General features: G+C 45.8%; 2 protein-coding genes across 2 annotated transcripts in view; one reads left to right on the top strand and one right to left on the bottom strand.

Moving 5' to 3' along the window:
- The window catches only part of HSPA14 (heat shock protein family A (Hsp70) member 14), a 28,470-nt gene extending 14,276 nt beyond the window's left edge, over positions 1 to 14,194 (bottom strand). Inside the window, exons 1-8 of the mRNA XM_044276759.1 lie at positions 14,036 to 14,194; positions 8,799 to 8,879; positions 8,634 to 8,716; positions 6,374 to 6,422; positions 3,737 to 3,842; positions 3,569 to 3,659; positions 1,835 to 1,939; positions 811 to 972 (exon numbers count right to left, since the gene is read on the bottom strand). Of these exons, the coding sequence (XP_044132694.1) occupies positions 811 to 972; positions 1,835 to 1,939; positions 3,569 to 3,659; positions 3,737 to 3,842; positions 6,374 to 6,422; positions 8,634 to 8,716; positions 8,799 to 8,879; positions 14,036 to 14,092 (734 nt within the window). The 5' untranslated portion in view covers positions 14,093 to 14,194. The remainder of the gene's footprint in view (positions 1 to 810; positions 973 to 1,834; positions 1,940 to 3,568; positions 3,660 to 3,736; positions 3,843 to 6,373; positions 6,423 to 8,633; positions 8,717 to 8,798; positions 8,880 to 14,035) is intronic.
- An 81-nt stretch (positions 14,195 to 14,275) lies between these two features.
- CDNF (cerebral dopamine neurotrophic factor) overlaps positions 14,276 to 25,420 on the top strand; it is a 47,660-nt gene continuing 36,515 nt past the window's right edge. Inside the window, exon 1 of the mRNA XM_044276760.1 lies at positions 14,276 to 14,426. Coding sequence (XP_044132695.1) covers positions 14,321 to 14,426 — 106 coding nt within the window. The 5' untranslated portion in view covers positions 14,276 to 14,320. The remainder of the gene's footprint in view (positions 14,427 to 25,420) is intronic.

Raw genomic sequence — 25,420 nt, 5'->3', positions numbered from 1 at the left:
GCAGTTACGACGACGGGCAGGTAAACAATGAAGAGAAGGCAGCACTCGTATGAGCACGGTTTTCTCTTCACACAGCCCCCCGCTGACCTAATATTAACAACGTATCCTGAAGAGATATATATATTTTCAAGGAAAACCTATCAGCCAACCCCTTTAAACGTTGAGAATAGACAGACTGTTACTCCAGAAGCCTAGAGGTCAGCTAATGCCAGGCTCCTGTGAAACTATGACATAACTGTATGACAATGATGGCTTAAGGAAAGCCAGTTCATGATGTACAGTTACATAATGGTGGTTTTAAAGGGGTTAAAGATAGTCTGCCAGCATTTCTGACCATGCTAAACCGTTAACCGCACTAGGCAGGGGATGGGGACAGCAGGACAAACATACCTTTTGTTGAGCTTTTCACATCAGGAGTGGTGAGAATGTGAAGTTTTATTCTGCCAAATTCTCCTCTCCCAAGTATCCAGGGCAGAGCTTCACTGTGAAGTGCTCTATACATTGAGCTGCTTCACAGCCCACCCCCCCTGCTCCGAGTGACAACTGCATCATCCAATCCCCTCTGTCACTCAGAGTAGTGGACTGTGAGGTAGCTCGGTGTAGAGGGCACTTCACAGTGAAACTCCGCCACCTGGGCACTAGAGTGAGCAGAATAAAACTTCATATTCTCAGCACTCCTGATGATAGCTCCACAAAAGGCATGTTTGTAGTGCTCTCCCCAGCCTCTACCTAGAGCTGCCAGTAATTTAGCCTGGTCAAAAGTGATGACAGACTGCATTAAAGTAAAGCATATATCATAATACAACTTACCTCTGAAATTCTGATGCAAGATACTGGGCTAAAGCTTCTGTAAAACATACTCCTCCAATATTATCATAAGTCTTTGTTGCTAGGACTCGATATATCCCGCTGTTGACTTCTAGCATAGTGACAGAAAGGGACGTCCCTCCCAGTTTGTATACCAAGACATTTCTGTGAATAAAGAGATGCCTCTGTGAGATGGACCAGTCCAGCACAATGACACATGGAGATTTGACTTGCACGCATTTTACAGTCCACTCCTATCAGCACAAGCACACAGGCATATGATAGCATGGATAACATGGATCCTGGCCCTGGTGGACTGTCTGAACAGAGGAAACCGTAATATTTCACAGGGACTCTATGTAGGAAGAATAAACCATCCAATGCTGCTACAGCTAAAGCGGAGTTCACACTTCAGTTATTGTAAGCCAAAACCAGGTTCGGGTCAAAAACGCAGAACAGGTGCAGATCTTTCCATTATACCTCATCTCTGTGGAGGCTTCACTACTAGTTTTGGCTCACAATAAGGGCGCATTCACACGACCGAAAATTGCAGATCTGCAATTGTGGACAAGAATACGACATGCTGCAATTTTTTAGCGGTGCCACGGAACGGAACTACAGATGCGGATGGCACACGGTGATGGCACTCGGTCGTGTGAATGAGCGCTAACTGATGGAAATAACTGACCAAATGACTGAAGTGAGAACTCGGGACCAGGTATCTCTACTATTATTAGCTACATGTCTAAAAACGGACAACAGGCACACACTATGACATTCCCACCTCTGTATAATTGTGTTCCTATCATTTAGTCACCAGCTGTTGGTGCAATTATATAATTTGGGGAAACATATCAACAAGCAAAGAATCCAAATCTACTGAAAACGTGAAGGAAAAGAAGAAGCTTACTGTGTTCTAGCTATGTCCTATCAAAGGCAGCTTATGTGCTAAGGACAGAACATATACTATAACATAGTAAACAACACAAAACACTGTCGTCCGGTAATCCGGGGTAAGCTAGTATACCTTTTACCCGTGGGGGTCTCTTGTCCAATTCCATACGCCAAGAGAGCAGCAGACGGTTCATGAACCATACGCAATATATTAAATCCAGCAGCTACTGCCGCTTCCCTGGATTAAAGAAAAATAAAAATAAAATTGTATTATATTTACTATAAACTAATGATCAGTTACAGCAAAACATACTCCATGCAACAGCTTTGCTTTTTACAGTTTACTGGTTTTTAGAGCGGACCTGTCACCTCTCCCAACGTCTGACTTACATTCCCTATTAAACAACAATTCTTATGCCTCTATGTGTTTACCATGAAGGTTCAGCTGGGTGTTACCATTGGGGGGACTGTGTGCCCTCATGCCACACAGTCTGACAATGGCAGCAATGGTTGAATAATGTCAGACTGTGCAGGGACACCCCCTCAACCGGTAACACCCATCTGGACACATCATGCTTTCCATAGCAATTATTAGAGAGAATAATCAAGGAAAAGGGCCACACTTCCTGACACAAGGGCGGGTAAAGACAACAATTCCCAGCAGCATGCAGAAAATGCCACGTGGGAAGATGTTTTATGCGATTTTAAGGAGGTGGATCCCATTCTCTGTTCTTTATTTGTAACATTACCATGGGGACTCAAAAGACAATGACGCGGGTTGCGAGCCTGTGTATTTTGGCCAAAATATAAGTGAATGCCTCCATCTTATTATTGGCATGGTGCAGTCTGGCTTATTGGAGATCCTGAAAACACGACTCTGAATTTCTAACGGCAACAGAATTTGTGGGCTGTGTGGCAGTGGAGCTGCCAGAGGGCCATTCAAAAGGTGTCTCTCACCCAGAGGAAGCTGGGCGAGAACAGGAACGGCTGGGAAAATAGGTCTGCAGCAGCTAGGCTGGTAATTTAGATAATTAGCAGCCAGCTGAGGAGCTCAGGTAAATCAGGGCTCCCCGTCTGGGGAAGGAGCAGGCTGTGCGAAGGCCTGTGGGAGCCTCTAACCCTGTGTAATGTAATGCTTTGGGGAGCTGGGTGGTAGACCCAGATCCCGATAGAGGGAGAAATACTGTGTAGTCAGTGGCCAGACGGCCTAGGATTTGAGTTTATGATTTGTTTGGACTGCTGTAAAAGAGACAATAAGGGTCCATTCAGACATCCGTAGTGCATTGCCGATCTGAAAATTACAGATCCGCAATACACCTGGCCGGCACCCCCATAGAACTGCCTATTCTTGTCCGCAATTCCGCTCTGGAAATGCGGATGCGGAGAGCACATAGGGTGCTCTCCGCATCCATTCCGTCCCCATAGAGAATAAATGGGTCCGCACCCATTCAGGAACGGATGCAGACCCATTATACGGACGTGTAAATGGAGCCTTAAGCTGGCCGTGGCCAGTTTGCACCCAAATCTGCAGAGCTGGAGTGACTTCTTGATGAGGGCAAACCGTCTAAGCGGAGAAGACTGCGATCCTGGAGAGCTAAGTTCCAACTATTGCAAAGTGTCTGACCAAATGAGTATCATACACAAGACTGATGACAGTGAGAAGAAAGATTGTAGCATGTACGACTGCATGAAAAAGACGACAGTTCAGACAGTGTCGTTACAAACTGAACAGATCTGAAGCACAAAACTGTGCAGAAAAAGAGTAAAGTACTATCAAGAGCCCCACAGCATTTTTTATTTTTCACTAGAGCCGTAATAGCCCATAAATAGCTATATAATATTATGGTTACACAGGAAACCTTCTTACCCAAGAGCTTTTTTCTGATTTTCACCAAAATCAAACGGCACGGTGATTACCACATCATTGACGTCCGATCCCAAAGCGGACTGGGCAGTCTCTAAAGCGCAATGGAATAGTTTGGTCAGTGTGAACCAGGTGACAAGGGACATGTCAGTGAAAATGGATTGTGGGTACCTTTCATTTTACTGAAGATCAGTTTAGCAACATCTTCTGGACTCACAAGTTTCACAGCATCGCCCGCGTCTATTTCATATCTGAGTTTTCCTCCTTTTTCAACCACCTAGAATTGTAAAATATACATCATTTTTATTTTCTATAGCCAGAGTGCATAAGCATGGTAAACTCCAAAAATTCAAAGCCACTGAAAGATTTTCAGTTCAAGTCATTTTTAAAATTTGTGAGCATGCGTTTTAGTGTGAATTAACAGGAACTGCCAGGTTCTAATCAATGTCTGTCCGATGTAAAATACAAACGTTATGGCACTTGCTATTGCTGTGCATTCTTAAAGGGGTTCTGCAGTTTGTTCAAACTGATGATCTATCCTCTGACACCCGGGACCCCCGCCGATCAGCTGTTTGAGAAGGCAGTAGCGCCGTGGCCTTCTCAAACAGTTGATCGACGGGGGTCCCGGGAGTCAGACCCCCGCCGGTCAGATGCCGATGATCTATCCAGAGGATAGATCATCAGTTTAAAACTGCAGAACCCCTTTAATGTATTTTTTTTAAAGAGGACCTCTCACCCCTACTGACTTGTCAGTTCTAGTAACTACTTGTATTCTCCATGTAATAACAATTCTGGAACATCTAGTCTTATGACTTTGTGTTGTGCCATTCCTTTATTATTCCTGCAAGAATTTTACAAATAAATTGCCAGCAGCATGCAGTAAAGATACCATGTGTCCGACTGTCCAGTCAGTGCTGCTGGTGTCAGACTGTGCAGGGACACACCCCAGACTGGTAACACCCATCTGTACCCTTACTGCAAGCTGCTGACAATTCATTCATAAATTCTAGCAGAAATAACAAAGGAATGGCACAACATACAGGCATAAGAATAGATGCTGCAGAAATGTTATTACATGGGGAATGCATGGAACCATCAGGAGCGGCGACAGGTCCTCTTTAATATCTTACTGCAATAACATCATAAGAAGCGATTATTCAGCGGCCGCTCCTACCTATATGGGCATGTTCAAGTAGGAGAAGCCAAGGAAACAACGGATCCTGTGGTCCCTGCCTCCATTACTACCACCGCAAGTGTTTACATGTGCCCTCATGCCACAGCACCAGTTACAGATATTAAAGGGGTTGTCCCATCTTGGCCTCTCATGGCTGAGATGGTAATAACCTACACTAAGCGCTGGTCCAGGGTGGCCGGAGTTACGCAGCTGGTGCTCTGCTGTTTCCATTACTCCCATAGCAGTGGATGGGAGCTATGCAGTGTAGCTTTCTGTGCCGTTTCCACAGCTTGGGAGTTACAGGAACAGAGTCGTTTGCTGTGCTCCCAATCGCTGCTATGGGAGTAATCCAACAGTGGCGCTCTGGCCGCTTCCTTAACTCTGCCTCCCTAGACTGGCACTTATGTGGGTAATTCCCATCTCGGGCAAAAGGGATTGCTGCCCAAACCACATGCAGCATGAAATCCTGACAAGGTCCCTCACTGCAAAGGACGATGGCACAGATTTCTTCCCACCCCACTCAGCCTGTCAGGTGTCTTCCTATGTGCAAATAGGGGGGAGACCTGTCAATCAAGCCCAGCTGGGAGAAGAGATGCCGAAGGGGGGCTGCCCAGCAGACAATTCCCATCATGGCCGGCTCGTTTTACATTTATGCTTCAAAGAATATATGCCAGTTGTTTGTAATGTAGGAGCCTATCCAGAATTCATGCTACCCGTGGTTTGGGCAGCATAAAACTGACAACATCTTTATTTGAAGACGTATGACAACCACTTTTTAAAGAGGCTGTGTCACTTCCGCATATGGCATTTATCATGTAGAAAGAGTTAAGCACTTACTAATGTATTGTGATTCTCCATATTGCTTCCTTTGCTGCCTGGATTCATTTTTCCATCACATTATACACTGCTTGTTTCCAGGGTTACAGGCACCCTGTAAATCCAGCAGCGGTGGACTATGGGAAAAGCGCTGACCTATGCACACTCCCACGGTCCCAGACACCAGAGGGGTTGCCGCCTTTTGCTACAGTGTACAAGCACAACCACAGCTGATGGATTACAGGGTGGTTGTAACCCCTGGGTATTAGCAGCATACACTGTGATGGAAAAATGTACCAAGCCAGAAAACCTCTTTAAAACTTAAAACCAAACTCAGCTTCGGTTCTGAGCTACCAGTTGGAACCGAAGCAGAGTTTGGTTTCAAGTTTTAAAGAAGTTTTCCACTTTATAAAATCAACTTCTGAAGTTACGGATCTCCATACAGTATTAATCCAAAGCGACTTCAGATGTAACATCGGAAGCTCGCTTCGCTCATCACTACCACTGATCACAAGAATGGAGACCCCTGAAATAAATGGAGCGGCAGGTTGAGCATACACGTCCATATGAGACTGCTGGAAAGCTGAAGCAGCCGTGCGCATGATTGACCTGCAGCTCCATGGATTTCCCAACAGGATACGGGGCCCCCATTTTCATGAATGGTGAGAGTCCCAATGGTCCAACCTCCACCGATATAAGTTATCCCCCAATCTGTGGGAGTAGCTTGATGTAGTGGAAAAACTGTACAGTACATCACTACAGATACTGGAATCAGGATGACTTGGCAATACTGAAGACTGTTACAGGCATATACTTACTGGACACTTGCTTTCCGAGATGTGTTTTTGGGCTTGTGGGTCATCAGAACTGCCATGATATAAACACATCAGTTAGACATGTGACAAAGAAAATAGGCAACGTCACAAAACTAACAGGAAAGCGTGCGAGTGTACTTAAGGGGGTTTTCTGGGATTTTAATATTGATGACCTATCCTCAGGATAGGTCAAAAATATTAGATCGCCGCACAGATGTTTGAAGAGAACACAGCCTTCCCTTCATTATTTACCTGCCTGCTGGTGAGCAGGTGTAATTACATCAGCATCCAACAGTCCCCAATGGGGCTCACAATCTAAGGTCCCTATCGGTATGTCTTTGGAGTGTGGGAGGAAACCAGAGTACCCAGAGGAAACCCATGCAAACACAGGGAGAACATACAAACTCCATGCAGATGTTGCCCTTGGTCAGATTCGAACCTAGGACCCCAGCGCTGCAAGGCACCAGTGCTAACTTATATAGGAATGAGCCGTCCCATTGAAGTGAATAGGATGGCTTCTTGTAATTACATCTGTTCACCGCTGCGATGTGGACAGCACAACGAAGGAAAGGCTGTGTTGGCACGGAGCGCGCCCTTCTCTTCAACCAGCTGATGCCAGGTGCCGATCCGATATTGATATCGGAGGATAGGTCATCAATATTAAAAATCCTGGAAAACCACTTTAAATAAATGTGTGTCACCTAGAATATTCAAAGCTTGCATTTTTCCAGTCCATATAACCAGGTAATGATCATTACACAGCGTTTACCTAGTGAGAGCTGCCCAGCCTTGGTCAAATGTAGCTACATGTCCACCTAGAATTACCTGCATAACGTCCACCTCTGAGCACCACATCAACAAATGCACTGCTTTACTTATCAGGTGCTGATCCTCAGTAAAGGGTCCTTTTGCATGAGCAGATGAATTGCCCAAATAAGTGAGAATCAATGGCATAGGAGGTTTATTTTCACAAAGCAATGATCAGGCGGGGATTGAATGAATCGCATTCTGTCAGCAGCTCATCCCTTGTTTACATGGTAATATCTGCTGCCAATACATGATTTTTATGCCCACCTTAAAGGGGTTCTCCAGGACTTAAGAAAATGAAAATACTTAAATATTACTTTATTATAAGTATATTCTCAAATACCTTTCATTAGCTTATAATTGCTCGTTTTGTCTGGGGATCAATCATCAGGGGAAACAAAATGGCCGCTGTCCTACCAGTAGACACAAAACCTGCCCTAATCACAAAGGAGAACAAGTTACCTCACAACACTGAGGTAAAGAGCTGCCTCATCCTCCTCTCTGCTCTACTTGTCAGGGATTATGATCCTGAATACAGATGATAAGAACTTTAGCCGAATCTCTGGGGAATTTAGTTCAGAGGAGACATGAAGTACTGAGAGGATGGACAGTACGGACTGTGGCGATATGGAGCTGTGGTAATGGAGACTGCATACAAGTGCTGCTGCTCATTACCCCCACCCTCCTCTCACGTCTCCTCGTCTTCTCCATTACCACAGAGATTACCCTGTATTCAGGATCATGATTTCTGATGAGCAGAGCAGAGAGGAGGATGAGGCAGCTCTTTAGCTCAGTGCTGTGAAGTAACTTGTCCTCCGGTGTGATTAGGACAGATTCTATGTGTACTGGTAGGACAGTGGCCATTTTATTTCTCCTAGTGATTTCTCTGTAGACAAAACTAGCCACTCTAACTGATTAAAGGTATTTGGGAATATATTTATTATAGTAATATTTAAGTATTTTCATTTTCTTAATTCCCAGAGAACCCCTTTAAAGATGCAATAGAAACAAATGAGCATTTTTTCTCATTCATTGTGTGATCAGTGACACCTTTATAGAGGCAATAGTCCCCTGATAATGGTCCCCTGTAAATGCGCCTAAGGCCAAGTTCACACTTCAGTTATTTGGTCAGTTATTTCCATCAGTTATTGCAAGCCAAAACCAGGAGCGGGTCAAAAGCACAGAATGGGTGCAAATATTTTCATTATACCTCATCTCTGTGTAGGTTTCGGCTCACAATAACTGAAGTGTGAACTCAGCCTTAACATGCACGGTCAGCAATTCTGCTGCATTATAGGATCAGATAAGCCGTCATGCAAGCATGTATTGCAGATAAACTGTAGAGACGGACATACCCAGGAAAGCTCAGAAGGTTTCAGAAATTCTTGACTTATTTGCAGATTTCTATATGCATAATGATGACCATCACAGGTAGCAATCACAACAACTTTCTTACCTCCTTCCCAATATTTGCTTGACTTTTACCACGGTATTTGTTGCATTTCTAACTCGATTCTGTTTGGCTGCGAGACCAACAATCTGTCAAAATACGATGAATGGCATCAAACAGATGAACAAGGTTCTAAACAGCGTCAAAAATAACCTGCGAGTGGAACCTTACCACTTCATTCTCCAAGTACCCGACAACCGCAGGAGTAACTCTGTCACCTGCATCATTGGCCACCACATCAGCACGGCCATCCTAGAAGGGACAATAAAAGTAATAGCTGCTGAATACGAGGAGCCGGAGTCGAGCTTCATTCACACTGCAGTATTAGGCCTCATGTACGTGTCCGATCAGCATTCATTTCTATGGGTCTGCAAAAATAAGGCAGCACACGGATATCTTCAGTGTGCTGCCCGTATCCATATGTCTGTTCCACAAACTATAGAGCATGTCCTATTCTGCAGGACGAGAATAGCCACTTCTAGTAATGGGAGTGAGAAAGAGGCGGATAGCACATGGAAAGTGTCCGCATTTTGCAGATCTGTGGACCACGATACAAACATGGTCTTGTTGTGCATGAGGCCTTAAAGGGGTTGTCAGAGTTATAAAACAAAAAAATAAATAAAGCACTGTAAATCGGATGAGCAGAAATTTATAACTGAGCTAAGCAAGTTTTAGGTAAAAAAATAAATATATTTCCACATTTCCTTGGTTCTCTTCTGGCCCTTTGTTTACATGCAATAACAACAATCTCTGCCCCTCCCCCTGCTCTGCAAAGGGAGTGAATACAAGTCCTGCCCTGAGTGACATGTCTGCCTGCTGGTAGAATCAACAGCATGTTGTATGTGTAGCACTACAAGTCCCAGCTGTATAATGACACTGCTAAGGGAGTGGATACAAGAGCTGCCCTGAGTGCTGGGAGACTCTGCAGCATGTTGTATGTGTAGGACTACAAGTCCCAGCTGTATAATGACACTGCTAAGGGAGTGGATACAAGAGCTGCCCTGAGTGACATGTCTGCCTGCTGGTAGACTCAGCATGTTGTGTTTGTAGGACTACAGGTCCCAGCTACACAATGACACTGCTGATACACACAGGATCTTCCCCCTACCTGTTGTGCAATGCTCTGCAGAACTCCTCTGTCAGCAAATGTGCCCAGCATTTGTCTCACCACTGCCTGCAGCTACTAAGTAAAGCCTTCAGCCCTGAGTCTGTGCTCCTGAAGGGGTTAATCTTTCCTGGAGTATCCAGTGGGAGGGAGGCACAGGGCAGAGAGCAGCAGCTCAGCCAATGCAGGGGGCTTGGCCAGCACAGTGATGTCTCGTGTACAGACACATCTCTGCTCTCTCAGGCTTGTGCAGGAAACATCATCAGAGCACGGAGAGAAGCTGACATCACAGGTCATGTGACCCTCAGTGAAATCTGAGAAAGCAGCAACTACAGATGCAGTAAGTGCACGGTAAAGCCTTTACATTTGATTAGTTAGAAAAGAACAAAAAAAATAACCCGGACAACCCCTTTAACAGAGGACCTGACACCTCTCCTATGTCCTTGCACAGTCTGACACTAGTAGCACCAACTGGTAACACCCATCTAGACGTTCATTGCAGACTGCTTGCAACTCATTAATAAATCTAGCAGGAATAATAGAGGAACTGCACAGCCTAGTCATAAGAATAGATGTTCCAGAATTATTACAAGGATAGTACAAGTAGTTACTGAAACAAACATGTCAAGTGAGGCGACAGGTCCTCTTTAAAGGGCTTCTGTCACCCCACTAAAGTCTTTTTTTTTTGGGCTACTTATAATCCCTATACTGCAATATATCAATCTATAATGCTATTACTCATTTTGGTTCAGTAGTTAATTCAAAAAACGGACTTTTATAATATGCAAATTACTTGTCTACCAGCAAGTAGGGCGGCTACTTGCTGGTAGCAGCTGCATCCTCCAGTCCTTTCATAAAGACGCCCCCTCCTCCTGTTGATTGACAGGGCCAGCGAGCGCTCTCGTCCTCTGCTGGCCCTGCCTGCATTCAAAATCTGGCGCCTGCGCCGTACCTGTCTTCAGTCGGCGCAGGCGCACTGAGAGGAGGACGCTCGCTCGGCCGCTTTATCCTCAATGCGCCTGGTGTAGATGTGACGTCATCGGCGCAGGCGCACTGAGGATGGAGCGGCCGAGCGTTCTCCTCTCAGTGCGCCTGCGCCGACTGAAGACAGGTACGGCGCAGGCGCCAGATTTTGAATGCAGACAGGGCCAGCAGAGGACGAGAGCACTCGCTGGCCCTGTCAATCAACATGAGGAGGGGGCGTCTTTATGAAAGGAGGATGCGGCTGCTACCAGCAAGTAACCGCCCTACTTGCTGGTAGAGAGGTAATTTACATATTATAAAAGTCCGTTTTTTGAATTAACTACTGAACCAAAATGAGTAATAGCATTATAGATTGATATATCGCAGTATAGGGATTATAAGTAGCCAAAAAAAACTAAACACTTTAGTGGGGTGACAGAAGCCCTTTAAAGCCAAAAAACTGAATGGGATTGATAAAGTTTCTAAACTTTCAGCAGACTCATAATACAGCTATGTGCATATATGGAAATCCGTTCCATCTGTTGCAAAATCAGGTCAGGTTCAAGATTACCGTCAGTTGCTACACTAAACCCAAAGTCTCTCTTAGGCTGCTTTCACACTAGCGTTCGCTGGTCCGCTCGTGAGCTCCGTTTGAAGGAGCTCACGAGCGGACCCGAACGCAGCCGTCCAGCCCTGATGCAGTCTGAATGGAGGCGGATCCGCTCAGACTGCATCAGTCTGGCGGCGTTCAGCCTCCGCTCCGCTCGCCTCCGCACGGACAGGCGGACAGCTGAACGCTGCTTGCAGCGTTCGGGTGTCCGCCTGGCCGTGCGGAGGCGTGCGGATCCGTCCAGACTTTCAATGTAAGTCAATGGGGACGGATCCGTTTGAAGATGCCACAATGTGGCTCAATCTTCAAGCGGATCCGTCCCCCATTGACTTTACATTGAAAGTCTGGACGGATCCGTACAAGGCTATTTTCACACTTAGCTGTTCTATGCTAAAAATAATGCAGACGGATCCGTTCTGAACGGAGCCTCCGTCTGCATTATTATGAGCGGATCCGTTCAGAACGGATCCGCCCGAACGCTAGTGTGAAAGTAGCCTTACCTGCCAGTTTGATACCGTGCATGGTTTCCTGTTACCAACCATTTCAGTGTGGCTGACCGGGATGCTCCTCCGTGGGGCTACTGCAGCTCACATATCCTGTTCTCAGAACCTCAGTCATTTCCACTTGCGTAAAGCATTTGTTTCGCATTTTTTCAGGGCTGGCGACTATGCAGAGGTTAAGACTATCATAACAGATCAACTGGGCTAACCATTGACCTACCTAGGTTTAGTACTGACCAAGACCATGTTTACATGTCAGATCTACATATCACAAATCTAACATGCAGATTCATGGTAGAAATCACAAGTTCACTCCGATTCCTGTTGCGGATGTGCTGCAGGTTCGCAGCAGATCCGTACAAGGATTAGTCCTATTATTATTCACCCTCAACATTTCCCACAAAAATAAGGAGCTTGGTACTTCTTTTTATGTTTTTTTTTTTTTTCAATCGCCTGGAAAACTTCCATTGCAGGAAAGTGAATTACTTCACCCTATACATAGCAAAAGGTGAAACTAACTGACCAGTTGTCTATTCAGGCTACTTTCACACTAGCGTTTTTTGCGGATCCGTCATGGATCTGCAAAAACGCTTCCGTTACAATAATGCAACCGCATGCATCCGTCATGAACAGATCCGGTTGTATTATGTCTTCTATTGCCATGACGGATCCGTCTTGAAAGTCAAAGGGGATGGATCCGTTTTCTATTGTGTCAGAGAAAACGGATCCGTCCCCATTGACTTAGGCCTCCTGCACACGACCGTAGGTGTCCCGTTGCCGTTTTGCGCACCGCATTTGCGTATCCGCAATACACGGGCACCGTTCTGTGTGCATTCCGCATCACGGATGCGGACCCATTCATGTAAATGGGTCCACAAATCTGGAGATGCGGAACGGAAGCACGGAATGGAACCCTACGGGAGCACTACAGAGTGCTTCCGTGGGGTTTGGTCCCGTACTTCCGTTCCGCAAAAAGATAGAACATGTCCTATCTTTTTGCGGAACGGGCGGATCGCGGACCCATTAAAGTGAACGGGTCCGCGATCCGCTGCCCCACGGTCGGTGTTCGTGATCCATCCTGGCGCACAATGTAAGGCCTCCTGCATGTGTGTGTGCAGGAGGCCTTACATTGTGTGCCAGGATGGATCCATCTTGCTCCGCACCACATCGTGGACAGAAAAATGCTGCTTGCACCATTATTCTGTCCACGATGGGGACGCAACCAAACAGAACAGAATGCATTCTGGTTCACTCCGTTTCATTCAGTTTAGTTTTGTCCTCATCGACAATGAATGGGGACAAAACTGAAGCGTTTTCTTCCGCTATTGAGATCCTATGACGGATCTCAATACCGGAAAACTAAACCGCTAGTGTGAAAGTAGCCTTATCCGCAGTATTTGCAGATGTGCTAAAATTTACAATGCAAATCATCAACACTTCCACAGGTGTAGATGTAATTCCTCCGATGCATGGGGCTTAACCTCACTCGTATCATAAGGGCAGGTAGATGAATTATGAAAAAGGAAAGAAAGTGAAGCTTCACCTATAAACATCTGACATGTCAGAAAACATCAGTTGGGAGCCATGGGCCATGCTCTTGTGTAGGGATGAGGGAACTGACGTTTTCAAGTTCAGCGTACAAGGTTCGGGTTATCTAAGAACTCCGCTACCAGGACTATAACTTATGGTCTATGGTAGCGGAATCCATAACGGAATTCTCAGATAACCCGAACCTTGTACGCCGAGCTTCGCTCATCCCTACTCTTGTATCATCACTGGGCTGAAGGGTCACCTAGGGATATGTATGATAAAATCATCAGGACTGGAATGTACTAAACCTTGGTGGTCTCAGCTCAGGGACCCCCAGACATGACACAGCAGGGCACTGATCTGATTGCTATGGCAACTGCTGAGGGATATACTTTTCATATACATAATGCCACATGGTAAGTGTAGACGTGATGGACAATACAATCTGCAGTAATATTCCCTAGAAGATAAATGCAGCAATGCATCAGGGGGTACCTGGGCCCAATGCTCCCTCCTGCACACAATGAAAGGCCAGGGACCTCCAAACCTCGGCGTTATTATAAACGCATCCACAGACTTGGACGGTATTTACACCCGTGCCCCTTCTCACCGCCTGCACTGATGCGATAAAGACATCGCACCGTTACACATTCCCTTCATGATGGTCACAGATGAGCAAAGTACCACTCCACCCGATTACCTTATACACGGCAACACAAGCACACGTGCAGCCCAAGTGTACACCGATCGCCGCCATGCCGGTGTCTGGCACCAGAGAAAACCTCTCCCGGCCAATGCGGACGCAGGGCTGTGAGGAGCGACAGCCAATAGCAAGGCAGAAGAGACCTCACATTGCCGACCGCCGCTCTGGAACCCAGCCAATCACAGGGCCATACAGTGTGGAAGGGGTGGAGCGGCAAGCCGATGCGTGACGTCATCTGGCGGTGTGGAAGTGAGGCGCTGAACCGGAAAGAGAACGGACGACATGTTACGTGTGGAGCCGGGGACGCAAAGGAATGCGCTGATATGGCTGGGGCTGGGCATATTCTGGGCTCTGTCTGTGAGGGCAGCGCCTCAGCCTGAGTGTGAAGGTGAGGCAGGTGTGCTGTGTACTGCATGGCCTGCCGCGTGTAGTGCATGGCGACTGCCCGTCACATCCCTGGGGGTCTCTCCGGCCTCCCAAGAGTACACACAATACGGATTGTTCTACTTCTGTATGGCCCTGTTCTGGCAAGCCAGTGTTTTTAGATTTTATTTTATACTAGCAGAAGGATCCGGCTTCGCACGAGTATATTTTATCTATTTCATTTTATGTTTCCATGTGTCGTAAAGAGATATCGACAGTTTCCCCCATGTGACCTCCACAGTGGCCGCCCCTTTAACAGTGACCTCCACAGTGTACAATACAGAAAAAAAGTGAAAAGATAAAAATTTTCCCCCAACAAAATTTAGTTTCAAGTAAAAAAAAAAAAGTAATTTCCCCCAAATAAAGTAAAAAAAAAAGGGACATATTGGTTATCGCTGCGTCCATATCGAGCGGCTCTATAAACATCACATGACCTAACCCCTCAGATGAAAATAGTAAAAAATAAAAACTGTGCTAAATAAACCATTTTTTTGTCACCTTACATCACTAAAAGTACAACAACAAGCAATCAAAAAGGCGTATGCCCACCAAAATAGTACCAATCTAACCGTCATTTTATCCCGCAAAAAATGAGCCGCTACCTAAGACAATCGCCCAAAAAATAAAAAAAACTATGGCTCAGAATATGGAGACCCTAAAACATAATTTTTTTTTTGTTTAAAAAAAGCTGTTAATGTGTAAAACTTAAAGGGGTTCTGCACTTTGTTTTAACTGATGATCTATCCTCTGGATAGATCATCAGCTTCCGATTGGCGGGGGTCCCGGGTGTTTGAGAAGGCAGCGGTGCTCCAGCAGCGCCGCGACCTTCTCACTGTTTACCGCCGGCCCACCGACGTCACGACTAGTATCAACTAGTGTGGGTGAGGCTAAGCTCCATTCAAGTGAACAGAGCTTAGCCCCGCCCACCCTAGTTGATACTAGTCGTGACGTCAGTGGGCCGGCGGTAAACAATGAGAAGGCTGGAGCGCCGCTGCCTCCACAAACAGCTGATCGGCGGGGGTCCTGGGTGTCGGACCCCCGCCGATCGGAAGCTGATGATCTATCCAGAGGATAGATCATCAGTTAAAACAAAGTGCAGAACCCCTTTAAGTAAATAAAAAAAAATTATACACATTAGGTATCGCTGCATCCGTAATAACCTGCTCTATAAAAATATCACATGACCTAACCCCTCAGGTGAAAAATAAAAACGGTGAAAAAAAAGGAATTTTTTTGTCACCTTACATCACAAAAAGTGTAATAGCAAGCGATCAAAAAGTCATACGCACCCCAAAATAGTGCCAATCAAACCGTCATCTAATCCCGCAAAAAATGAGCCCCTAAGACCCAAAAAATAAATAAAACTATGGCTTTCAGAATGTGGAGACACTAAAGAATCATTTAAAAAAAATGCTTTGTTATGTAAAACTGAAACAAACAACCAAAAAAAGTAGTCATATTTGGTATTGTCGCGTCCGTGACAACCTGCTCTATTAAAATACCACATGATCTAACCTGTCAGATGAATGTTGTAAATAAAAACTGTGCCAAAACAGCTATTTCTTGTTACCTTGCCTCACAAAAAGTGTAATATAGGGCAACCAAAAATCATATGTACCCTAAAATAGTACCAACGAAACTGCCACCCTATCCCATAGTTTCTAAAATGGGGTCACTTTTTTAGAGTTTCTACTCTAGGGGTGCATCAGGGGGGGCTTCAAATGGGACATAGTGTCAAAAAACCAGTCCAGCAAAATCTGCCTTCCAAAAACCGTATGGCATTCCTTTCCTTCTGCGCCCCACCATGTGCCCGTACAGCAGTTTACGACCACATATGGGGTGTTTCTGTAAACTGCAGAATCGGAGCCATAAATGTTAAAGGGGTTCTGCACTTTAATTTAACTGATAATCTATCCTCTGGATAGATCATCAGCTTCTGATCGGCCGGGACCCCCGCCGATCAGCTGTTTGAGAAGGCAGCGGCGCTCCAGCCTTCTGACGTCACGACTAGTATCAACTAGCGTGGGGCACGGCTAAGCTCTGTTCACTTGAATGGAGCTTAGCCGTGCCCACGCTAGTTGATACTAGTCGTGACGTCAGTGGGCCGGCGGTAAACAGTGAGAAGGCCGCGGCGCTACTGGAGTGGCGCTGCCTTCTGAAACAGCTGATCGGCGGGGGTCCCAGGTGTCGGACCCCCGCCGATCAGAAGCTGATGATCTATCCAGAGGATTGATCATCAGTTAAATGAAAGTGCAGAACCCCTTTAAGTTTTGTTTGGCTGTTAACCCTTGCTTTGTAACTGGAAAAAAAATTATTAAAATGGAAAAAAAAGTGACATTTTGAAATTGTATCTCTATTTTCCATTAATTCTTGTGGAACACCTAAAGGGTTAACAACGTTTGTAAAATCAGTTTTGGATACCTTGAGGGGTGTAGTTTCTAGAATGTGGTCATTTTTGGGTGGTTTCTATTATGTAAGCCTCACAAAGTGACTTTAGACCTAAACTGGTCCTCAAAAAGTGGGTTTTTGAAAATTTCTGAAAAATTTCAAGATTTCCTTATAAACTTCTAAGCCTTGTAACATCCCCAAAAAATAAAATGTCATTCCTAGGGCTCCAGATGGCGACCAAAATGGTCGCCAATGCGACTTAGAATTCACAAATGGTGACAAGATTGCGACTAGACCCTCCGCGGCAGCTCTGCAGTAGAACAGCGGCGGGCACAGGAGCTGATAGTTCTCTGCCCCGCCGCCGATGTTCTCCTCAGTCTGAGTCAGCTCCGTCACAACACACAATAGCAGAGACGCTGGCAGCAGGGAGGGGAGGGACTCGGGAGGAGTGTAATCTGATCCTAGAGTGGAAGCTGCTTCTGCCAGCCCCTCCCCTCCCCGCCCACCAACCAATCAGAGCTGAGGCAAGGCAAACACTAGCAGCTCTGAGTCACTGACAAGTACAGGGAGAAAGAATCGAATGAGTCACAGGTGAAAAGAACTAAAGAGCCGACTTAGTGACTCATTCGATTCTTTCTTAGACTCCCTGTACAGTGTGCCCCCCCCCAACACCCCAGTATAAGAAACATTGGTGGCACAGTGTGCGCCCCCCAACACCCCAGTATAAGAAACATTGGTGGCACAGTGGGAAGTGCCAATGAGGGTTAAAAAATCATTTAAAAAAAATTAACTCACCTCCTCCAGTTTATCGCGTAGCTGCCGGTCTCCTGTTGTTTCTTCAGGACCTGTGGTGATGTCACTGAGCTCATCACATGGTCCATTACCATGGTGATGGATCATGTGATGTATCATGTGATGAGCACAGTGATGTCACCACAGGTCCTCTGACAGGTCCTGAAGAAAGAACAGGAGACGATCAATTGGAGGAGGTGAGTTAAATTATTATTTATTTTTTTTTTTTAACCCTCATTGGCACTGCACACTGCGCCACCAATGTTCATTATATTGAGGGGGGCGCACTGCGCCACCAATGTTTATTATATTGAGGGGGGGCACACTGCACCACCAATGTTTATTATACTGGGGTGTTGGGGGGGGTGCGCACTGCGCCACCAATGTTTATTATATTGAGGGGGGGCACACTGCACCACCAATGTTTATTATACTGGGGTGTTGGGGGGGGGGGGGTGCGCACTGCGCCACCAATGTTTATTATATTGAGGGGGGCACACTGCACCACCAATGTTTATTATACTGGGGTGTTGGGGGGGGGGGGTGCGCACTGCGCCACCAATGTTTATTATATTGAGGGGGGGCACACTGCACCACCAATGTTTTATATACTGGGGTGTTGGGGGGGGGGGTGCGCACTGCGCCACCAATGTTTCTTATATTGGGGGAGCACACTGCGCCACCAATGTTTATCATACTGGGGTGATGGGCGGGGGGGGGGGGGGGCGCACTGCGCCACCAATGTTAATTATATTGACCTTCTACTATGCATTCTGTATTAAAGAATGCTATTATTTTCCCTTAGAACCATGTTATAAGGGAAAATAATACAGGGAATAGACTTTCATCCTAGCAACCATGAGTGAAAATCGCACCGCATCCGGACTTGCTTGCGGATGCTTGCGATTTTCACGCAGCCCCATTAGCTTCTATGGGGCCTGCGTTGCGTGAAAAACACACAACATAGAGCATGCTGCGATTTTCACGCAACGCGCAAGTGATGTGTGAAAATCACCCCTCATGTGCACAGCCCCATAGAAGTGAATGGGTCCGGATTTAGTGCGGGTGCATTATGCTGGATCCGGCATTCAGGCAAATCTTATTATTTTTTTTTTCGCCGGAGATAAAACCGTAGCATGCTGCGGTTTTATCTTTTGCCTGATCAGTCAAAATGACTGAACTGAAGACCTCCTGATGCATCCTGAACGGATTTCTCTCCATTCATGGGGATAAAACTGATCAGTTCTTTTCTGATATTGAGCCCCTAGGACGGAACTCTATGCCGGAAAAGAAAAACACTAGTGTGAAAGTACCCTAAAATATTAAGTTTAAATCCCTCCATTCCCAATTTTACATATAAAATATATAAAGAATAAATAAACATATTATATAGCGCTGTCCAAACTATTAAATTATTAAAAAATCTCCTATGCGGTGAGCATTCACCATTTTTTAGTCACCTTGTCACCCCAAAAAATAGGATAGGACTGTTCTATTATGGGCTGAACATTTCATGAAATGCACGCGGCTTTTTTTGGTGTTTTTTTATTTTTTTTTGCGCGGTATTGACTAGTATCGCAATACTCAGAATGGCCAGGATAAGGCTACTTTCACACTTGCGGCAGAGAGATCCTGCCGGATCAGGCAAAATATATGCTAACTGATGGCATTAGTAAGACTGATCAGGATCCTGATCAGCCTTAAAAATGCCTGATCAGTCGAAAAAATGCATTGAAATTCCGGATCCGTCGTTCCAGTGTCATCCGGCAAAACGGATCCGGCATTTATTTTTTTCCACCTTTTTTTCAGTCTGCGCATGCGCGTAACGGAATGACGGATCCGGCATTCGGGTATTCTGAATGCGCTAATACATCCCTATGGGAAAAAATGCCGGATCTGGCGTTCAGGCATGTCTTCAGTTTTTTTCACCGGAGAGAAAACCGTATCATGCTGCGGTTTTCTCTTTTGCCTGATCAGTCAAAACGACTGAACTGAAGACATCCTGATGCATCCTGAACGGATTAGGGCTCTTTCACACCTGCGTTCTTTTCTTCCGGCATAGAGTTCCGTCGTCGGGGCTCTATGCCGGAAGAATCCTGATCAGTTTTATCCTAATGCATTCTGAATGGAGAGAAATCCGTTCAGGATGCATCAGGATGTCTTCAGTTCCGGACCGGAACGTTTTTTGGCCGGAGAAAATACCGCACCATGCTGCGCTTTTTGCTCCGGCCAAAAATCCTGAACACTTGCCGCAAGGCCGGATCCGGAATTAATGCCCATTGAAAGGCATTGATCCGGATCCGGCCTTAAGCTAAACGTCGTTTCGGCGCATTGCCGGATCCGACGTTTAGCTTTTCCTTAATGGTTACCATGGCTGCCGGGACGCTAAAGTCCTGGCAGCCATGGTAAAGTGTAGTGGGGAGCAGGGGAGCAGTATACTTATCATCCGTGCGGCTCCTGGGGCGCTCCAGAGTGACGTCAGGGCGCCCCACGCGCATGGATGACGTGATCGCATGGCACGTCATCCATGCGCATGGGGCGCTCTGACGTCATTCTGGAGTGCCCCGGGAGCCGCACGGACTGTAAGTATACCGCTCCCCCGCTCCCCACTACTACTATGGCAACCAGGACTTTAATAGCGTCCTGGCTGCCATAGTAACACTGAAAGCATTTTGAAGACGGATCCGTCTTCAAATGCTTTCAGTTCACTTGCGTTTTTCCGGATCCGGTGTGTAATTCCGGCAAGTGGAGTACACGCCGGATCCGGACAACGCAAGTGTTAAAGAGGCCTTGCTCTCCATTCAGAATGCATGGGGATAAAACTGATCAGTTCTTTTCCGGTATAGAGTCCCTGTGACGGAACTCTATGCCGGAAAAGAAAAACGCAAGTGTGAAAGTACCCTTAGTCAAAGCGTTTTAAAGGGAAACGGTCACCCAGATTTTGTCTATAGACAAATTAACCAGAGATGAGTCCTGTATGTGAGATGAGTCAGGGACAGGACTCATCTCAGGTTAATTTGCATATGTATCAAATCGTTTTTTTGACACAATAAAAGCACACAGAGCTATGGGGACTGGATATTGCGATGTGCTAGCGTCCTTCTAGCAACCCATGTCCTCAGCTCTATACAAAAAAAAAAACTGTGACAGATTCCCTTTAAAGTTATTCACACATAAAGTGACACGGGTCCGATTTGCAAAAAATGGCCTGTTCCTTAAGGTGAAATATGGCCGTGTTCGTAAGAGGTTAACAGGGACCTTCACAGCTCCCTCCTCTTTAAAAACAGTGACCTCCACAGTGCCCGCCCATTTAATAAAAGTGACCTCAACAGTGCATGCCCCTTTAAGCAGTAAAGAAAAATGGCTGGGTTGTTATGGAAACCTGGAGTAAAACTGTGTGTATGGCAGTTGGGATTTGAAGAGAAAGACTTGCAGGCTTCTATTGGCTAATGTGGGTCATTTTTTGGGAATATCTCAGGAACGGTACGTCCTAGAGAGCTGAGACTCGGTCTAAAACCTTCCCGGACACCTGATGTACCTGTGTGCCAAATTTGGTGAAGATCGGTTCAGTCGTTTGGTCGCACATAAAGAACGTCCAGATAGATGTCTAGACAGACAGAAACTCATTTTTATATATATATGAGATAGATAGATATCTATATATATCTATCTATCTTTTAAATACCGGTCCCATTGACTATTATGGTGTCCGACTCCCTTCCTTCAGAGACTGGATGCTGACTAGTCCAGAGGAATGCAGTCCTGTACGTGCTTTACCCGGGTGGACATGCAGTCTGCATCTGCTGGGAACCAGTGCTCTACACTCCTAATCCATCAAAGTGCCCCCAAGGCTATGACCATTCAGGTATTTGTCACCTGGTTTGGGGCCACTTTACCATCAGCGTGCCGTTACGCATGCAGGGGTTTAGGGTTCTAAACCTTCTGTCCGACATCCGTTATTTTATATGGAAGGAAGTCTTCCACACACAACTCTTTCTCCCGTCTTAAATATCGGATCTCTGACAGGACTAACAAAAACGGATGGAAAATGAGCACAACAGATGCTCAAAATAAAGGATCTGATTTATTTATTTATTTTTTACTTTTCTGTTCTGACATATCAGAATAATGGAAAACCAAACTGTGATGTGAACATGCCCCTACTGGGTGAAGAGTCTGGGACTCTTCTGGTGACAGGGTACACTGCATAGTGAGATGTGCAGTTTGTAGCTTCATTGGCACAAGGCACATGCCTCCAGTGCAGCCAGAGAGACTCCCAGACCCCTCTCCTGGAAAGGCTTCCTGCACACAGTTGTTGGGGACCGCAATTTTCTGTCCTCAATGCACAGACACGATCCAGACCCATTCAGCTTGAACGGGTCCGTGATCTGTCCGCACCGCAAAAGAATTAGAACATGTTCTATTTTTTTGCGGTGCGGAGGCACTCCGTAGTGGTTCCGTGCCTCTGTTCTGCACCAGACCTTCCAGATTGCGGACCCATTCAAGTGAATGGGTCCACATCCGTGATGCAGTGAGCACACAGCCAGTGCCTGTGTATTGCGGGGCGCAATACGGGCACATCCGGGAAACGGCTATGTGCATGAGCCCTAAGTTTGATTCTTTGTGGCGACCCTAAACCCTGGCTGTGTAACAGCATGCCATTTGTTTGGTGGCCAAAAACCAGGTGACCGGTTCCCTCTAACACATTTTTTTTTTCTTACATTTCTGAACACCATGTAATGGCATACGGCTACCCATGACTCCATTCCATTCTCAGCATTATACTGTCCGCACAGAAGTAACATACAATAGTGAGCTGATGTAACACTATGGACTGGTTTAGCATGTATGTTATCCCAGTGTACATGTAGTGTACACACTGTATAGCACTGCTGATGTTTTCTAAGAATAAATGAATACAATGTGTTTGTTCTGCATTCACTTATTCATGATGTAACATTAAAGGGAACCTGTCATCTCCCAAAACCATCCCAAGCCGCCAGCAGTGTGTTCTTGATGATGCCTCACTTCCTGAAGGCAAATGCAGCAAAAGTACTGAAAACGTTGATTTATCCCCTGCCGGCACGCTTCTCCACACATGCTTGAAGTCAAGGAGGCAGCGGCCCCCTTGCTTCATGTCAAGATAACCACGCCCCCTTCGCTGTGACTGACAGCGCTTATGCAGAGAGTTCAGCAAAGCCAGCCGAAGGAGTTACCGTAACTTGAAACAAGGGGGCCGCTGCCTCCTTGACTTCAAGCATGTGTGGAGAAGCGCGCCGGCAGGGGATAAAAGAACGTTTTCAGTACTTTTGCTGCATCTGCCTTCGGGAAGAAAGGTATCATCAGAAACACACTGCTGGCGGCTTGGGATGGTTTTGGGAGGTGACAGGTTCCCTTTAAATGTCATGCTCATAATAAATAAACTTTTTAAAGGAGTCTTCCAGTTACACAGTTGATACTTAATTTAGGATACCTTGATGTATACATTTTTATTTTTTTTTGTTATCTGATTGTTCTGAAAACTTCTGCAGCCCACTTATCATTATTTATTATTAAAGCGCCATTCATTCCATAGCGCTGTACAAAGGGGGTGCACATACATAATACAGACCATTGCACTAAGCATGAACAAGACAAGTTACAAACTGGTACAGACGGAGAGAGGGCCCTGCCCGTGAGGGCTTACAATCTACATGGTATGGGAGAAGGACACAGTAGGAGAGGGTATCCAAATGTAACTTGCAGTAAAAATTTAGGGGCAGCATTCCCGGATCTGGAGCTTGCATCTAACAAAGTAATAATATGTTTGGTTTGATGTGCAAATAACGATGCAAGAAATTTTGGGTTGGTTAATATATTTATATAGCACTATGCATGCTCTAGTTTTTTTATATATATTTTTTTAAGTTACAAAATACAGTAAATGTGCATCATTCTACACTTTTCAAGAATTCAGCCCCCAATATACAAGGCGGCATGTGAAAGGACGCACTAGTTTCTGCACTGTTAGGGCTGATTCATATGAGCGTGTGCAGTCCAGAAATCACGCTCCATGTGTGAGCAGTTCTGCACATTGCTCATCTCGCAGGGGCACATGGCATTATACTGATTTATAATGCTGTGTGCCTCTGCATGATCTTACTATAACAGAATCAGACTGACAGCTTCATATCACTATGATCCTGTAGAAGGAAGGTCATGCAGAGGCACATCAGTATAATGCCATGTGCTCCTGCAAGACAAGTAGTGTCCAGAACAGAGGATCACACCCACACTTAGGCCTCATGCGCAAGGTCCGCAATATGCCGGCACCTGCCGTGTGCTCCCTGTATAACGGAGTGCTTCCGTGATGTTTCTGTCCATGCCACCGCACTGCAAAAAAATATAACGTTCTCTTATTTTGCAGTGCTGACGCATCACGAACCAATTATTTTTATTTTTTATTTTTTGCGTTCCGTATACGGAACCATTCATTTTAATTGGTCCACAAAAAAAAAAACAGACGAGCGAGTGTCATGCTGTGGACTTGCAAGGCATCACCTGTCCTGAACTTCCAGCACTGCCGGGGTCACATAGCATTATATTGATTTATGATGCTATGTAACACTTACAGTTCTGGAATGTACTGGATAACACTGACATAATGCTGTCAGTGTTATGCAATACATTCCAGACCTCTAAGGGTTACATAGCGTCATAAATTAATATAATACTATGTGACACCGGCAGTTGCCCTGAGAGGCCGGAGCATGACGCTCGCTCTTCTGAAAGCGGCCTTAGTCAATAGAGGCAGCTTATGAGCTTGACTGGTGGCGACCCTCTGTCACTGGCCATTTTCCAAACAGATCTGGTCAATATGAATGAATTTAAAGAGGACCTTTCACTAGAAAAAAAAAAATCTAAACTAAGAATACAGACATAGAGAGCGGCGCCCAGGGATCTCCCTGCACTTACTATTATCCCTGGGCTCCGCTCTCCCACTATAGGCTCCGGTATCTTCAGATTTTCAGCACAACTGGGAGGAGCCTGCTCTAGTTCTCCTGGGCGTCTCCTTCTCCCAGGCTGGAGTGCTGGCCAATCGTAGCGCTCAGCTCATAGCCTGAGAGAAAAAAAAACTCTCAGGCTATGAGCTGAGCGCTGCAATTGGCCAGTGCTACAGCCTGGGAGAAGGAGACGCCGGCAGGCTCCACCCAGTTGAGCCAAACATATGAATATACCGGGAGAACGGAGCGGCGCCCAGGGATAATAGTAAGTGCAGGGAGATCCCTGGGCGCCGCTCTTCATGTCTGTATGCTTAGTTTAGATTTTTTATTCTAGTGAAAGGTCCTCTTTAACCCATTGGATATTGGTGCAGAGGGGTTAAAGAGAACCTGTCACCACAAAATGCAAGGCAATTTGAAAGCACCATGTTATAGAGCAGGAGAAGCTGAGTTGATTGATATATATTTTTGTGGGAAAAGATTCAAGGGGTTCTTCGGGCTTTGAATATTGATGACTTATACTCAGGATAGGTCATCAATATCAGATCGGCAGGTCTCCGACACTCAGCACTGCGGCCGATTAGCTGTATGAAGGGAAAGCATACGCAGTGTGTGCACGCCTTCCTTTCAAACAGCTGATTGGCGGGAGTGTCGGACCCCTGCTGATCTAATATTGATAACCTAGCCTGAGGGAGGAAGCCTATTGATACATTTGACGCATGTGTCGGGAGATTTCCCCCAACATATGGCAAATGGAAAGTACCCATTTTGTGCCTCGTTCCAATTCCAAAAAGCGTTT

The sequence above is a fragment of the Bufo gargarizans genome, chromosome 2 (genome assembly GCF_014858855.1).
Source record: "Bufo gargarizans isolate SCDJY-AF-19 chromosome 2, ASM1485885v1, whole genome shotgun sequence".
Taxonomy (NCBI): Eukaryota; Metazoa; Chordata; class Amphibia; order Anura; family Bufonidae; genus Bufo; species Bufo gargarizans.
The sequence above is the reverse complement of the archived record's forward strand: the minus strand, read 5'-3'. Positions and strand labels throughout refer to the sequence as shown.